The sequence below is a fragment of the Antechinus flavipes genome, chromosome 2 (assembly GCF_016432865.1).
Source record: "Antechinus flavipes isolate AdamAnt ecotype Samford, QLD, Australia chromosome 2, AdamAnt_v2, whole genome shotgun sequence".
Classification (NCBI taxonomy): domain Eukaryota; kingdom Metazoa; phylum Chordata; class Mammalia; order Dasyuromorphia; family Dasyuridae; genus Antechinus; species Antechinus flavipes.
In genome coordinates, this window is record NC_067399.1 from 237,952,801 (window position 1) to 237,970,138 (window position 17,338).

General features: G+C 36.5%; 1 protein-coding gene across 3 annotated transcripts in view; it reads right to left on the reverse strand.

The window, feature by feature from the left end:
* NFATC2 (nuclear factor of activated T cells 2) overlaps nt 1–17,338 on the reverse strand; it is a 188,211-nt gene that overhangs the window by 156,483 nt on the left and 14,390 nt on the right. For all 3 annotated transcript variants that reach the window (XM_051976607.1, XM_051976605.1, XM_051976606.1), the window contains exons 2-3: nt 12,475–13,486; nt 10,340–10,511 (exon numbers count right to left, since the gene is read on the reverse strand). In XM_051976607.1, the coding sequence (XP_051832567.1) occupies nt 10,340–10,511; nt 12,475–13,486 (1,184 nt within the window). The remainder of the gene's footprint in view (nt 1–10,339; nt 10,512–12,474; nt 13,487–17,338) is intronic.

A 17,338-nucleotide genomic window follows, 5' to 3' on the forward strand; every position in this document is an offset into this window, starting at 1 on the left:
CACCCCAAGGGGGGGGAATGGTTTATTCTTTGAGCTTGCCAGAACTTTGAACAGCAACATGTCTTCTTAGATTCTTTACATAGGGTAAACCTGGCCCCTGACTAGGGATACCCAGGCTCCCAGTTGGAAGTTTCCTTTCATTCTCTACATTTTTATAAGCCACACAATCATTTTCTGAGGCCTCATTAACACAAAATCCCTGCTGTAATATGTCCCTGCTGTCAACAGTAAGTTACTACATGTGACCTTGGGGACTCAATTTCCTAATTTATAAGATGAGAAGGTTGGCAAGGATTCTTAACCTAAGATCTGTGAACTTGCGTTTTTCCCTCCCAATTTTTGATAACTGTATTTCATTATAATTGGTTCTCTTTTAAATCTTACGTGTTCTGTATTATGCATATACAAAATCTTGGTCTGAGAAGATGTCCATATGCTTCATGAGACTGTCCATAATACAAGAAGTTTAAAAAGCTCAAAGGTCCTTTCTAGTTTTAAAATTCACTAGTTTTAAAACAGGCTCTCACCCCAATTATATTCAGCATAAAACATAAACTCTAATATGAATACAGTATATGTTTACTCCTCTAGGACTTTTTACTTCCTTTAAAAGCATACTGAGCTTTCTTGTTCTTCTAGGAAGTTAGTAACAAGCCTGTATTTGCAGCCTAACATCTTTCCCTCACTACAATGAATGGCAATTGCTCTATTGAAGATAAGACAATAAACCTTTAAGCTGGTATCACCTCCCCCTTTTTCCTATGTTGGCTTAAGGCTTGCCTTCCTCAGTTAATAACTTTGTTCTCAATGGAGCACCAGCCTTCCGAAAGGGGATGTGAGTCTCATTCAGGGGACAAAATTAGAAAATGATGAATGTTAATAAAGAGGTCATGGTATAAAGAACACATACAGGCTCTGAAAGGATAAAAGGCATATGTGTCAACTGCGGATACAGGAGAACTCCTGCGAGCACGCAACCCTGCACAGAAAGCAGTGGGAGATTTTATCCATGCCTTAGTGAGAATGTCCCAAGTTGATGTTGGCCCCACTGACATTTAAGTGAAAGAGTTTGCACAAAAATGCATATACTCTTTCCTAACCGCTCTTAATTTTAATGCCTTCTTTTTGTTATTTCTTATTCATCTTATGCATAGTTTGCTTTGTATATATGTGTTTGCATACTACTCTTCCATTAGAGTGTAAGCTTCATGAGGGCAAGGATTGCCCTTATGCTTCTTTTTATATTCCCTAATGTTTAAACTATATGAATGTTTAGCTTATGTTAGCTTATATTCCAGAGTGCCTGCCACAGTGTCATTAATATTTATCAGTTGATTCTTACTTTTGTTTCTCATTCTCTCTCTCTCTCTCTCTCTCTCTGTCTCTCTCTCTCTCTCTCTCTCTCTCTCTCTGTCTCTCTCTCTCTCTCTCTCTCTCTCTCTCTCTCTCTCTCTCTCTCTCTCTCTCTCTCTCTCTCTCTCTCCCTTCCCCCCCCCCCTCTCTCTCTCTCTCTCTCTCTCTCTCTCTCTCTCTCTCTCTCCCCCCCTCACCCTCTGCCCTGTCTCTCTGTGTCTGTCTGTCTCTGTCCTCTGTTTCTCTCTCAAAACTAGAATCCAGCAATCTCCAAAAACTTTCTCACACGATGACTAAGGAAATAAGCTGAGTTTCTATAAATATAATAAATCCCAAAGCAAAATCAAGGTATCTATATTTTTATAATGATTCTTCCTGCCAGAATATCACAACTGGAAAAGGACTTCTGGTGTCACTTCTCAGTTGAGGAACTGAGAAGATTCAAGGAGAAGATTCATGTCCAGCCCAAAGTCACACAGCTAGTGTCTTCTGTCTCCAAGGGCATGACCTCTTTTTTCAGCAGCTACAGTATGCTTACACATGATAATTTAAATATGTATATATATATATATATATCTTAATCATTTATTAAACTGTGCATCAAAGCACAGGAAAAATACAAAGTATCACATTCCTTTGTTCACAACTCCTAGATACATGATCTTCTTACTTTAATACTTGAAAAGACCAGTGATTTTCCAAGTGTAATTCTCTTTTCCCTGACGCAGAATATGCAAATCATCCTCATCCCAGCAGAGAATTTGTAACTTGCTTGTGGCCAATCCCTTGCTGATAAAGTTTTTTGCACTTTGTTCACTTTTCTAAGCTGGTTCTTGGACCAAAAAAAAAAAAATGGTCTAAGTTCATTACCTAAATCATATTTCTAAAGCTCTTGCAGTTTGGTGGGACCTTTCTGAACTAAACTCCAACTGGAAGAGCTCTTGGTCACTTACAAGAGATGAGGCAGCAGGGTACTTTAGCAGAGGAGATATACCATGCATATACCAGTTCTAAGTGGAAGCACATTACTTAATAGCTAAATGAAGTATATACTAACTGTTGCTTTATAAGTAAAGTCAACAGTCCTGAAGCCTGTATTATTTGCGTTATAATTAGATCCACCTGATTTCAGAAAAGCAATAGAAGTGTTTTGTTTAAAAGTCACAGATTACAGATCACAAAATCATAGACTGCTGAATGGAAAGGGAACCTGGAGATTAGCTCATTCAACCCTCTCTTCTGAAGCTAAAAACTGCAGAGCTACTCTTTCAGTGAGTAATTAACATACTAGGCATAGCTTTCAAAACTATATACAATGCCTTAAAGCAAAAGCAATGGTTTTCAAAATATGTCTTGAAAACCCAGGTGATCTACTGCCTGGTCAACCGTCTTAATGGCATTTTCAAGTTGGAAGAGACTCTGAGTCCAGAATTCCTGGCACAGAAGAGGAAACTGAGCCCCAAGAAAGGATGAATTGGATTAGATTACCTTGAAAGCCCTTCCAGATTTCAGGTTCTAGAATCTATAATAAAGCATACTCACTCAGATTGACAGAGCCAAAGTGACTTCATAACCGCTGACTCAAATCAGGTCCCTTGACTTCTAGTCCAATATAAGGGACCCCTTAACATTTTCTACTATATCATAATGTCTCTCTCATCCATAAAGAATTGTCTCACTTAGCTCCAATACTTTTCCCAGCATTAAGGATAATGCCTTGATTCACAGTAGGAACTTTGAATTTGTTGAATGAATCAACCGTAGATGCTCAATTATTAACACTTTATTTTTACCCCTAGCAGATATTCTTCTAGGATTCTAGAGAACTCTTTCCACAATAAGTCACCAATTTTCCAAAGAAGAAACTCCAAAGTCTGAGACCTCTCTAAATATCACAAAATGTTTATTAGCTAACTGCTAGCTAGGTCCACTGTAAGATAAACTCTTCTGTGGTGTAGAATTCTACATCACACATGGATTACCATAGGGAAGTTGGAAAAGCATTTTCCAAATAATCAAAACCATAGAGAGGCTTCAAATTTGAAAATGACTCTAGAACCCTCAGTTAGGAAAGAAGAACCCAGTCCCAGACAAAGGGAAGAGACTGAAGGGGCCTGAGTTACCAAATGCTAAGCCTTTTAAATCACATCCCTGTCACTTCCCAAGAACTTCTGATGCCTTCTATTTTACAAGATCTAAAACTATAGCATATTATAGTCAGAGAAAATGCTGAACTCAGAGTCCAAAAGCCAATATTTAAATCCTCTGACATTTTCTAACTCTGTGAGTGTAAGCTAGTGTGTGATTTGGTTCCTTTGTTTTTAAAGCGGATATAATAATATTTGCATTAGCTATTCCACAGGTAATGCTGTAAGAAAAGATATTTTGCATATGATCAAAGTACTATTTTATTAGTTTATATATTTTTGGAGTACAGAGACTGGATTGTTTTCTTCTTTGTTACCCAAACATCTAGAACATAGAACTTCAGAAAAAAAAATACTTAATAAATGTTGAACATAACTGAATAGCTTGCTGGTCTGAGGGAAAAACTGGAGTCAGTTTCTAATCTTGTTTTAATCTGTGGACAACAAAATTTAGAGGGAGCTTCTGAATGTTGTTTCCATTGTCTGTCCTTCTAAACTTTAATGTTCTATGTTTCTTACAAATATCCTACCAATCACAGATCATTGCTCTGGTCCTATGTTACCAACTACCTGGAGGATATCTCTACCTAACAGTCCTAGAGGCATCTCAACAAAGAATCACAGATTTAAAGCTGGAAGGGACCTTAATAGTCATCTAGTCCAATCTCCTCATTTTATATGTAACTAGTTATTCAGACAGGCTCGGACTGAATTTTATTCCGACATGTCTGGAACTACTTCCTCTGCCTGAAGGGAAATCAGTCCGAAGCACGTCCAAATAGAAATCAGTCCAAGTCCAATTACATACAGATGAGGAACTGAGGCTCATATCTAAAACAGAATTTACTGTCACAGAATGCACACAACTCGCTTAACCCAATTTCTAGTCCAGATTTCTATTTTTCTATTGAGGCCACCATCATCCATATATTGAGCCCAACTAACTGCTTCAAGTCATTCTCAACATTTAGCTTTCCTTCATTTCCCACAATTAATCAATTATCAAGTGTTGTTAATGTTACCTCTGCCCATTTCCTTGACTACAATTTAACTCAGGCCTTATCACCTCTTGCATAGAATATCACAATAATTTTCAAATGGATTACTTTCCTTCTAGTCTCTTTCTTCTATCTATATAATCTTCCTAAAGTACAGATCTGCTCAAAAATCTTTGATTTTTGATAAAGTAGATAAAGATAAAGTAGAAGCTTTTCAGTTTAGTACTTAAATCTCTTTGAAATCTAGCCTACTTTTGGAGACATTTCAGTTTTCTTCACATACTTTCTTTTCCAAACAAACTGATTATTTGCTGTTTTCTTCCCATCTCTGGCCTTTGTACCTCTGCAGTCCCTCCTCCTCTATTCCTACAATATAGATTCTACCTCTCAGAATCCTTAGTTTTCTTCCAAGCTCAACTCAGACATAATTCCTTATAAAAAGCATTTCCTGATTTTTAGCTATGAATGCCCTCTTCTTGCTCAAATTATATTGTATTTATTTATCTCTTTAAATGATAAATTCTTTCCCCTTCCCTCCAGTAAAATGTAAGCCCCCCCCCCTACCCCCAAGACTGGAAGTGTTTTTTTTTTTTATTTTACCTTTGGGAAAAAAAATTTATTGAATGAATGATCCTAACATAAGCCATTGCTCAATCTAGAGCACACCCCTAAAATGATATTGTCTTCTAAGGAAAAAACAGCATTTTATAGATCACACCCCAGTTTTATATAAACCAGATTGGGGAGATGAATGTGATCTAAACTCAAGATGATATGGTATAAATAGTTTCTTATATTTCTAATCAAGCTATTTTTGAATATCTAAACTTCACAGTTTAGCCTTCACAGGCTTCTAAGTTTTTTGCTTATTACCTCATTGAGATTTGTGAGAAAAGTTTTATTAATGTTTATAAAATGTCATTGGCTTATACATCTTCATAACATAAGACCACAGGTTTGGAATAAGAAGGAACTTTAGAGATCTTGTCAAGAACTTCTTAAACTTTTCCCACTCACAATCCCTATTCACCTAACAAATTTTTATGCAACCCCAGGCACATAGGTATATAAAATAGGTATACACATCAAACATTTACTGATAAGAATCATAATTTTATCACTCCCACATTCAGTTAAGAGAACCCCATATGTGGCCATGACCCACAGTTTAAGAAGTTTTGATCCACTCTAATCCCCTCATTTTAAAGATGAAGAAAGAAAGGTCCACACATAGCAAAAAGCTTACTCTCTAGATTATAAAAGTAGCCAGTATCATTGGAACCCAAATTCTCCAATTCTAAATGCAACACTTTCCCTGCTCTACTACAATGCCTTCTTTACTCTTTAAAATTTACATACCTTAAAAACAATTTTTCCATTCATTCTTCTCATAAAAATTTATTTTGTTCTTAGACGTCCCAATCTAGCTTTATTTCACACTATATCACAACATGTACTCTATGCTCTAGCCATGGCTTGTCTATTCATTGTCTCATTCTGTGAACATATCCAACATGCTTCCATGTCTTTGCTCATGTCATTCTCCATACCCCCATGCAGAATATCTTCTTTTCCATCTTTTTAAATAGTTTCCATCCTTCAAGGCTCAGTATAAGCCCCAGTTCCTCCATCATGATCATTCCATAGAATCACAGATTTAAAGCTGAAAAGAATATTAGCAATAATCTAGTCTAGCATCCCCATTTTAGAGATAAGAAAACTGAAGCCTAAGGAAGATAAACAACTAACTCAAAGACAAACTAATATAAACTAACATAAAGAATAAGCTGTAGAAGCAGAATTCAAACCCAGATCTTTTAAATAAAATTTTCTTTCCATTACATTTACCTAGCAATGTTGTTCTGCTCCCAACAGAAAGTAAGCTACTTGAGGTAAGAAATGATATTTCCCCTTTGTCTTTGTATCCTCAGAACCTAGCACTGTATCTTGGCATATAATCTGTTCTCAATAAATGCTTGCTAAATGAAATATCCTACTGATTGGCAAGAATTCCCCACTGAGGATTTCTGACCTTGCCAATGTTATTTATTGACTGAAAAAGTCAATTTCAGCTTGAAATGGTTCCTTCTACTTTTTTTATGAATTTCTAAAGTTTGAGTAATGAATCAAATGTGTAATCCTTCTATTTTGTGCTCCCAGTGTTGGAAAGAGTAGGGATGAAGGAGTACCTGGAGATGGGAGAGAAGAAATGGGAGCTAGAAATTTACAACTGGAGAGATTATTTGCTCCCAATAAGAACACATCCAAATGAACATCCTATTTTCAATTTTATAAGTGAATGAACCTTCAGAACACTAATTTAGTTTAAAAAGGGGGAAGGGATGAAACCTCACAACCAATCACTCAAAGGTTTCTGTTTATTTTCAATATCACAGCACTGCCTAGTAAAACCAGAAAATCCCCTTGTCTGCTTTATTTCTGCCCTGTTTTATACATAATTTGAACTGAGTAGTAGACAGTCCAAAAGCTGAAATTCAGTGGATTGAATTCACTGCCAAATATATATGTGCTTTTTCTTACAAGATGAAAGCATTTGGTTTTTACTAGTCTTGTCCAGATTCTCATGTCATAAACCATGCAGGTGCAGCTCCAGGACATAGTGTTTGGCCACATAAAACCCACAATTCTTACCATGACTTAAATCTAATTGATACTTTCAACATTTGTAATGAATCCACATAAAGGAATTGTCCACATTTTCTCCATGTGCCTGAACATCTGTCCTGAGAGACTAAAATGTCAAACCTTTGAATGTGAACTCAAAGCAACATAGGTCAGTGGAAAGACCACCAAACTTAAGCATCATGTCCCCATTTTAATTCTCCTATCACTATGTGCCCTTAGCAAGCTGCTTTCTCTCTTGAGCCTCAGTTTCTCTTCTGTGAAACAGAGGTGACAGTATTTGCATTGTCTAATTCACATGTTATAAGGATTGGGTAGTAAATGTAAATTAAGTGCTTTGTAAATGGTAAATAAGGACAAAAACTGGATCTGTGATTTCATTGGTATAAACTTCCAGAAAAGAAAATAAATGCAAGGTATTTTCTCTGAAAGTTAAAAAGTCTTAAGAGAGTTCCCTAGAATACCATTAAATTAAATAATTTATCTAAGATCATACTAACAGTGTATGGAAGAAGTAAGAACTTTTTCTGGGCTCCTAAGCAAAGTCACTATCCATTACACTCCACTTTCTCTCTAAATGTTAAATGGCACCTCAGAAATGTATTACTATACTTCATATTTCTGGTGATATAAAAGGATAAAATTTGGTTTTCCTGGTAATACTTTCATTTCTTGATAATTACAGTGTTACATAATAATTGTATGGTAATTACAATGGTAAATAAAATACATAGTAATTACAACTTTCTTAAGAGTCTCTTTATATAATAAGAGGGGGAAAATCTAGGAAAAGTCTAACTCTGAGAATATTATGTGCAAGTATCTGATAAGGAACATAAGCAGCCAAGAGGACTAAATGACAATGGACTCATACAAACCACTCTCAGTTGTGATATTATTAGAGCTCATAAAATAAAGAGCTTAGGAAATATTAAAGCCTGATTTTGCAAAACTCCCTTTGAATAGAATAGCAGTTTTGTCCACATAAGGACCACAGCATCCTGTCCCAAAAATAGAAAAAGGAAATATTAGAGACCTTGTACTAAATTAGTTAAATCTATTCTTTTTTTTAATCTCTGTATCTTACCTACTGACCAGCACTAGATTAATAAAAATAATTGCCAGTTACAACCCCAAAGACTATCAACCAAGTTGGGATATCATGTAACTGAATCTTTTAAGAAAAAAAAAAAACTGCTCAAATCTAACTGCTAACTGTGTTTTTCCCAAATTTCTTTTCCTTTCCTACAGAACATTTTGCATTCATGGGTTCACTCCAATTGCACTAAAAAGTAGAATATCACATCTCATCTTTTAAAAAGAAAATTATCTCCTTCTATGTAGCTTCTAATGATACTGCCAAAGAGTTTTAAAGCCACGTTGCATTTTCATAACCATAAATGTGAACAGTACAACTACTTGGCAGTTTCCTCCTAGGCTGGAGGAAGTTAAACCTAAGGGTAAGATGCAACACACAAGTTCCCCAAGACTAATGTTGACCAGGAATCTCAAACTCAAAGTGCCCATTCAATTTAAGTTTATAGCATTACTTTATTTGCTCTGCTGTCTGAATCTTCTTTATTCATCAATGTGATTACATATGAGATTATTTTTTTTATATTTCTCCCACTACCTGGCACACTGTGCCACATCTAGGAGGTGCCAAATCAAGGCTTATTGAAGTTGAAGTTTGAACAAGCCTACTGAAGTCTGCATCTTAAAACTTGTAAGGTTGGGAGCAAGCAATCAATTAAGTATCATTGCTTAATTGCCCATACAGTGCCAAGCACTGTATTAAGCATTAGGGATATGAAAAGAAGCAAAAGATCGTTCTTATCTTCAAGGAGCTTATAACCTAATGAAATGAGGATTTTCTACAAATGTGAAGGAAAGAAAATACAAGCTTTTATTAACCATCTACTATGTCCTAGGCACTCTTTACATATAACTCAATTTATCGTCATAATAATTCCTGTAAGGTAGGTGCTGGTATTATCCCCATTTTACAGTTGAAGAAACTGAGGTGGACATCAATTGGGTGAGTTGCCCAAATTCACATAGCTAGAAAATGTTTGTATCAAAATTTATGAAGTCAGGGTTGGGTGTTTTGTTTTGTTTTGTTTTTTCCTAACCCCCTAATTATCAACTACTTCAGAAGAGGAGCCCACACTCTAGCAGCAAGTTTGAGATCTCCAGACTAACAGATCAGTTTTCATCTAAAGTAGGTATTCTTAACTTTTTTTTTGTATCATGGACTCCTTGGGCAGTCTATAAACTATAAACCCCTTCTCTGAATAATATTTAAATACATTAAATAAAATACTTAGGATTACAAAAGAAACCAATTACATTCAAACAGTTATCCAAATAGTTTTTTTAAGAAAAGAGAATAGATCCCAGGTTAAGAATCCTTAATCTATACAGATATGAAGACACACCCAGGATTGTTTGTGGTAATTCCAGGTTACCCAGAATAATCAGATGACCTGAATACTTCAACCACTAAATATTATGGAGAAACAGAAGCTTGCTATATGTATGTGTGAACATTTAAAGAAATATCTGTGGTTGGGTCAGTGATAGGAAAACCAGATAGATTTGGATAAGAGAGAACTATAGCTTTATCCCAAATTCAAAACAGATAAAAATATTGACTAAATGCTTGGAAAAAACTTCAGAAAAACCTCATTAAACATAATTATCTCTACAAATTTGTGGCCTCAAAGAGAAATGCCATAAGAAGACCATTTCTAATATAATTTCTGTTAAATATAGTGATTTAAGGTTTTCAAAGTACTTTTTCAACATTATCTCATTTTCCCTCACAAGAGTCCCAGGAAATAGAACTTAATATCATTCCTTATTTTAAAGATGAGAAAAATAAAGCAGAGAAAAGTGAAGTTATTTGTCTAAGGTCAAAGAGTTAGTAAGCATCTGAGACTGCATTCAAACTCAGGTCTTCTTGATTTCAGGTACTACACTCTACCCATACACTATCAAGCTTACAAAGAGGGACTACAAGCAATAGATCTGAACCAATTAAGAATAGGTAACCAGTACTAACCTCCACAAACCCAAATCTCCCTTTCCACAAGAATGGTTATGATCATATTCTTGTACATAACTTCTGTGAAGCAAAGATGGGTCATTTAGGATTCAATCTAAGACTCTGGGTAGAAGAAGTATTCAGATTCATACCTGGACCACAGGATGACCTCCTGTGGGAGCTTTGACAGCCCCACGACTTCCCTCTGTCTCATAGTGTGCCCGATGATGGGGCTTTGGCTGTACTTCGATACGTAGTTCATATGACCCTGACTGATTAGAAAGAGGCCACTCAAGAGGTGGAAGGGATGCAGTCACTGGAATGCTGAAGGAAATTAAAAACAAAAAACAACAGAATATAAAAAACAGAAAGAATCAATGTAAATGTGTCCCCTTCCCTGTCTATGCCCCAAATTATCTTGCCTAGGATAAATGCATTTTAAAGAGTCTAGCATATGCCAATCATAAACATGGTATGTTTCAGAGATGTGTGAAGATATACTATCTTGGTATTGATTTCAGTAGAATGCAGATTCCCCATGTAAGGCAGGCATTATGTGGTTTTTATCGTTACATCACTAGTGCTTTGCACACAATAAAAGTTTGTTAAATTGATTTTAAAATTTTAAACAGCTCACTGCCTTAAAGAAAACAATTATCCTATTTTTAAATCATACTTTTGTGTTCCATAATTACTGCAATTTTTTTCTTGGTAAACTTGAAAGTGCTACAAAATGTTGGTTATTATTATTTGCTAATGAGATTTATTTGTGGATGCTTTTGATGTTATAAATTCATTGTTAGCAAAGGACTTTTCTCTTCTCTATCCCATAGAGCCTGGCACATTGATAGATATTTATTAACTATTCATTTAACTTATATTATGGTATTTTAGAGCTCAAATAAGACTTAGAGATCATTTTACCATGCAGGTAGGAAAGTCTCAGAAAAGTTAGAAAAAAAAATTAACCAAGGTCACAAAGGTAAGTTAATAAGAGGCAGAGTTGGGTTGAGAACCCATTTCTCCCAAGAGTTATTCCACTGTCCTATAATAAGTACCAGATTAGAGTAAGTCTTCCACTTTCCACATATCTTACTTTCCACCTAAGTGACTTGAGGCATGTCACTTACCCATCTTTTTTTGTAAAAATGAAAGACTCTTACTAGTTGATCTTTAAAAATCCTTCCCAGCTCTAAATCCCCTGATATTTCAGCTGAGTGAATATAAGATAATATACAGAATAATCCATTCAAAGCAGGATATTTTTAATGCTATGTAGCTTAGAAGCTTGACTATTTAAAGTGTGTGGCCTCAGATTTAATTATAGTTTCCATTACTATAGAGCTTAATGTTTTGCCAAGCACTTTCCTCACAATGATGAGGAAGGTAAAGCAGCTATTATTCCCATTTTAGAGGTGAAGAAATAAAGGTAGAAGGAAGTAAAGTCCTCAGGTCTTCTATTGTATCTCTTAGGCAGTTCAAAATTTATTTCTATCCTCCTTTACAGCATATTGTTGATCTCAGGCATCTGATCAAAATAACACTAGGATTGACTATCCTTTTTTTTTCTTTCTTTCTACATTTTTTTCTTTTTTTTTCTTTCTACATTTTTTTTCCTACAAGGATTTTGTTGCTGTTTATTTTTTTTAAAAATGAATCATCTTAAAATGCAACACAAGAAAGAATAGATTGCAAGGTATGATCATAGATAGCCCATTAGTTCATCTAAGAATATAAGGGTACAAATCCACTCAGTGTCATTTAATTTGGTTCAGGTTGGAGCCATTTGTTACTAAAATATAACATTCAGAATTGGGTCCGACTGACCTTCTACTTGAACCCCAAGCATTTGTCATACATAATGCATAAAGGTATAAATCCGCTGAAATGGTGTTCTCATAACACTTTCTCCTAGTACATCCACTTGTCTTCCCAGCTTATTAGAAAACTCGTTTTAATATCTTATCAAATATCATGGCTTCACTAAAGGCAATCCACTAGTCAGAAATGTTTGTAATTCATTATATAAAAATCATGGGATACTTTAAGTCACCTTTGTGTATTTCATATGTCCTCTTTCCTATTATAGTTATTTGTGCATGCATCATATCTCCCATTAGACCATGAATTTTTTGAAGGGCACAGCTGTGTCTTATTTCATGTTTGTAACTAGCACAGTGTTCTGCGAGTAGTTGTGCTTAATAAATATTTATTGAATTTGAGTAAACAATGAAAACTGGAGACTTAAGACTAATCAGCATGCAGAGCCATGTTAAAAACAACTCACCTGCAGATAGGAATGGCAGGAACCAGTTGCTTTGGCCAAGTTGGAGGCACCAATAAAATCGACTCGGGAGCTGAGTTTCTTCTCTCCTCCTGCTCACAAGAGCCGAGATAATCTACATTCGGATAGATGGAGTGCCGTTGCATGCTGGGTTTTTGGGAGGGAACTGGAGATGGGTCAGGGCTGGTTTTCCACATCTTGGAGGGGATGCCACAAGGGGGATCTGTGGTGAGATTGCTCATGGTGTCCATAAGAATGGTGGAGTTGGGCAACTGGGTGCAAGTGACTGAAGGTCCGTCTTCCCTCAGCGAGACGTTGGGCAAGGCTTGTGGAGAGGGGGTCCTAGACTGGTGTGGAGAGGCCGAGGGCAGCTGAGTAGTGAAGAGCTCAGCACAAGAGTACCTTCGCTTCGCACCGGGTGATGAAGACCTGGAGTTGGGACGGGGCGAGGGTGAGTGTCGTCCCAAGTAGGTTTCCTCTGTGATGCTTGTTCGTGGTGACATTATTGGAGAGGTTCTAGGAGAATAATGAGTATGGATGTTTTGTAATTGTGGACAAAGGTCGTCACTAGGGCCATTATTGGGCGAGACACACGGTGATGTGTAGGGAGAGAAATTGGTCTCTGAAATGAAACTTGCCGACGAGCCGCTACTAGCGGGGCTCAAGCAAGGCGGATCCCGGTAGCCCTCAAAGCCAGGGACCGGCAGAGTAAACCTTGGGCTAGCAGTAGCGGAGTTGGGCTGATGCTCTACCAAAAGATCTGTGTCTCTGATGCGGAAGGACCCACCCGACAGTTCGGATGGAGTGATCTCGATCCTAGGACTCAAAGCCGAGGGCCCTACAGGCTTTGCAGGGTCTAGGTAGCATTTTGACCCTATGCTATCTGGCTGTCCGTATTTGCCCATGGGATCTGCAGAGTTACTAGGAGGGGGGGTGAATGGCTTGAGGCCATAATCCAGGACATCATCAGGACATCCAGAGGGTGGGCTGACGATATTATGTGGAGTCGGTTCTTCTGGAAAAAGAAGGGTCTCTTTTAAGGCTATAAAATAGTACTATTGAAGCTGAGCAATCATGGGTTTATTTTATTTTTTTAATTTTTAAAAAGCAAAACAAGAAAGCCCAAACTAAAACCTTGGTTCATGATATTACGGAAAAATAGATAGCATGAGGTAAGCAGCTTCACACCAGATTTAATGAGAACAGAAAGGAGAGTTTAACCAGCTTTAGTGTGTCCTATATGCAATTAAATCAGTGGAATCTTACAATCAGAGCATATGTGTCAGAACTGGACAGAATGTCAGGGATCTTCCAGTCTACCTCATTCATTCACTTTACAGAAGAGGTTTCTAAGGCCCAGAGAGGGCCCCAGCAGACTGCAAACTAACAGCCGTATTTCCTGCAACCCAAATCAGTGTGCCCACTTCCATGATGTACCACTTTTTTCTTAGGTGGGCTGTGAAAAATGAGCAAGCTTTAGATAAAAAGAAAGGAAACATTCCAGACTAGGGGAACGCAGGAGGACTTGAGATGTGAATTCTCTTTAGTATCCTTAGCTGATTTTTGACCCCAAGACAATCCCTGAGCCCCATCTCAGGGTCTACGGCACAATGATAATCATTTTAATTACAATTCTCATTTCTTTTTTAGGCAATTGGGGTTAGGTGACTTGTCCAGGGTCACAAAACTAATAAGTATCGAATGTCTAAGGCTATATTTGTATTCGGGTGTTCCTAATCCCAAAAGCAGTGCACCACCTCGCTTCCTCGCAACTCACTTTTCTGAAGAATGCTTTATAGTTTACAAGTATTTGCCTCAACAACTTTTAGAGCTAGATTGTCTGAAGGATGACCGTAACCCCAATTTTGCAATGGAAGAGGAGGAGGAATTAGAAAGTATTAAATTAACACTTATTTACAATGTGCTAGAGACAGAACAGAAAAGTCCCCAGAACCAAATTTTCAGTTTATTTCTCCTCTACCCCGCCCCCGCAAAGGAGCGGCCAATGTAGCACATTCCCCACCCTCTGCTCCTCCTCTCCAAGTCCACCAAAAACCTATCAAAGTAGTTCAGCTTAATCGTTTTGTCCTGTCTCTTACATTCTTCTTTGACTGTGTAGATTGTGCCTTAGAGCAGTAGTGGACTACAATCCCTGGAGGTTTTGGATTGGGTTTCTTTAGTATCTAACAGAGACGCACAAGGAATTATACATATACTGTACTCAACAAACAGCTTCTGAATAACTGAACTAGCAAAATTCAGGGACTTGTGCTTCTGACAAACAAAATTCCTGGATTATCCAACATGAAAGAGAACTTTAAAAAAATTCATAATCATCAACAGAGACTAGACCTGTGATCTTTCTGATATAGGGAACTCCTTAATAGGGAGCCTCCCTCAATCTATGTAAGTCAGCACCTTCTCAACAACTTAGTCTTAGAGACTTGCTTAGAACACTTGAGTGTAAGTGACTTGCATCTGAGATCACCCAGCCAGTATGTGAGTCAGAGACAAGAACTGAACGCATATCTTCATGGTTTCTAGGCCAGCTCTCCTTTATGCAACATTGCCTCTCTTTTAATAAGACTTTGAAAAAAAATAATGCAGCAAAATCATATTTCCCAATTTGGCATTTAGAAAACACAGTCACTGTTCACAGTAGTCATGCACTCACTTACAGGAGGCTTGTGTATGCAACTTGCTTTTAATACAAAGGTGCATTTGTAGAGTACAGCCCTTCCTACAGTGGAATCTCCAACTACCTTGGGATCTTCCTTAGACTATACAGGGAACTCTCTCTATTAAGGGGTCAAATTGCTACTTATTTCCACTCTGGATTGGTCTTGGGAGTACCATTTAGAAGATTCATTCTCAGAAAGCAGTTATCACTCAAGAGAATGGCCTGGAAAAAATGACTGGCCCCTCTCTGTTCAATTTGGAACAAATCAAAACTTATATTAAATCCAGAAGTCTGGAATCCTGTCTTGAGTTCAAGATCAAGACGAATTTCAAATTTCTTAAAAAGAAAAAAAAAAGCAAGCCTTCCTGTCAATTATTAGTTCTAACTTTTGAATCAAATTGTACAATCAAAGTCAAATCTATGTTTACAATATTCTTAGACTAGATTGCACAGCTAAAACAAATAACAATACCTTAGACATGACTTAGTGAATAATCTGGCCTTATCAAAAAAAAAAAAATTGTTCAGCCTTATCAAGAACACACCCTCTGTGCTGAGAAGCAAAATACCTAAAATACTTTCATTAGTACAATCTTGGAGTGAAAAATAAATCCTCTTTTACTAAACAAAAATTTTCAAATATTTATATTTGTCTTTGATCCAAAAACTATGTTTTGGTTTTTTGGTTTTTGTTTAAATTTCTTGATGAACCTAGAAGCAGGGAGGGAAGATGACATTTTAATTTAAAATAATTAAAATCTTGATCCCTGGAGCATTTGACAAGTAAACACCATAAACAAATAGCATATTGATGAAATATTTTCTTAACCATTGACAATTTGGCTCTAATTTCATTTAAACAATAATTGTACTCTCCCAAAGATCACATTCACATTCAGTATGCCAATATCAAATCACAACAGAGCCTCAAGAATCCTTGCCACAAGGTTCTCCTGATTAGTTATTTCCCCAGTAATAATAATGCCAATTAATATTTATATGGCACTTCAAATTTTGCAAAATGCTTTCCATGTATCATTTGACCCTCACTACAATCCTGTTATTATTATCCCCATTTTGAGATTAGAAAACTGAGATTGAGTAGATTAAGTGACTTATCCACGGTCACAAGTCTGTCTGAAAAGTCTGAGTGTCTGAGAAGGGATTTGATTCAGGACTTCCCAACTTCATCGCCAGCATTCTCTCCATTAGTTCCTCCTTCTAATCAATGGAGGTAAAGGATATAAGCACCAGAAATAAAATAGAAGTGAAAGATTCTTGTAAAAATAAAATATGGTAAGGGTTCTATATTTGTACAAGAATTTCTTCTCCAAAGAAGGTTTTCATTCATCCTTTGCTTAAAGACTTCCAGTTAAGGAGAGTCCACCATCTCTCAAGGAAACTTATACTATTTGGGACAACTCTGTTAGGACATTTTTGGTTATTTTTTATAATGGGAATAAAGGCAAGAAGGCCTATCTCAATGGATGTTATAAAATTCTAGTTATTATTAATATTAATTGTTATTATTGTGTTTTTTAATTTAATTAATTTCTCTGCAGCTTTCACCTATTACTACTAGTTCTGCTCTCAGGAGCCAACATGAGAGCAAAAATTAACTTCAAATCCTGCTTCAGACACTTCCTTATTTTGTGTTCATAGGCAAGTCACTCAGTTTCTCCTAGCCTCAGATTCTCATCAAAAAAAATGAAACATTTGAACTGGGTTCACATTAAGGTGCCTTCTAACTCTCAATCTATAATGATGATCTCATCAAATCCAAGCTCCTTCCATGCAGGAATCATTTTGGTCATTTTATTTCTACCCTAGTACTTGGCACATAGTAGGTGCTTAATAAATACATATCAGTTGTTTGATTGATAATCATAAATTTTAAAAATTGGAAGGCATTTTAGTCCAACTTAATATCCCATGCATGAATAGTCTCTACAGTATCCCTAACAAGCAATTCAGATTCTGTTTAAATACCTCTAGTGATGAAATAATCATTGCCTATTAAAACATCCCATCCCATTGTGAAATTGCTCTAATTATTAGAAAAGTCATCCATAGAGTCAACCAAAATCCACCTCCCTGTGACTTTCAAATGTTAGTCTTAGTTCTGCCTTCTGGATGTACAAAGAATAATTCATTCATCTTTCCCTATTACTGCCCATCAGCTATTTT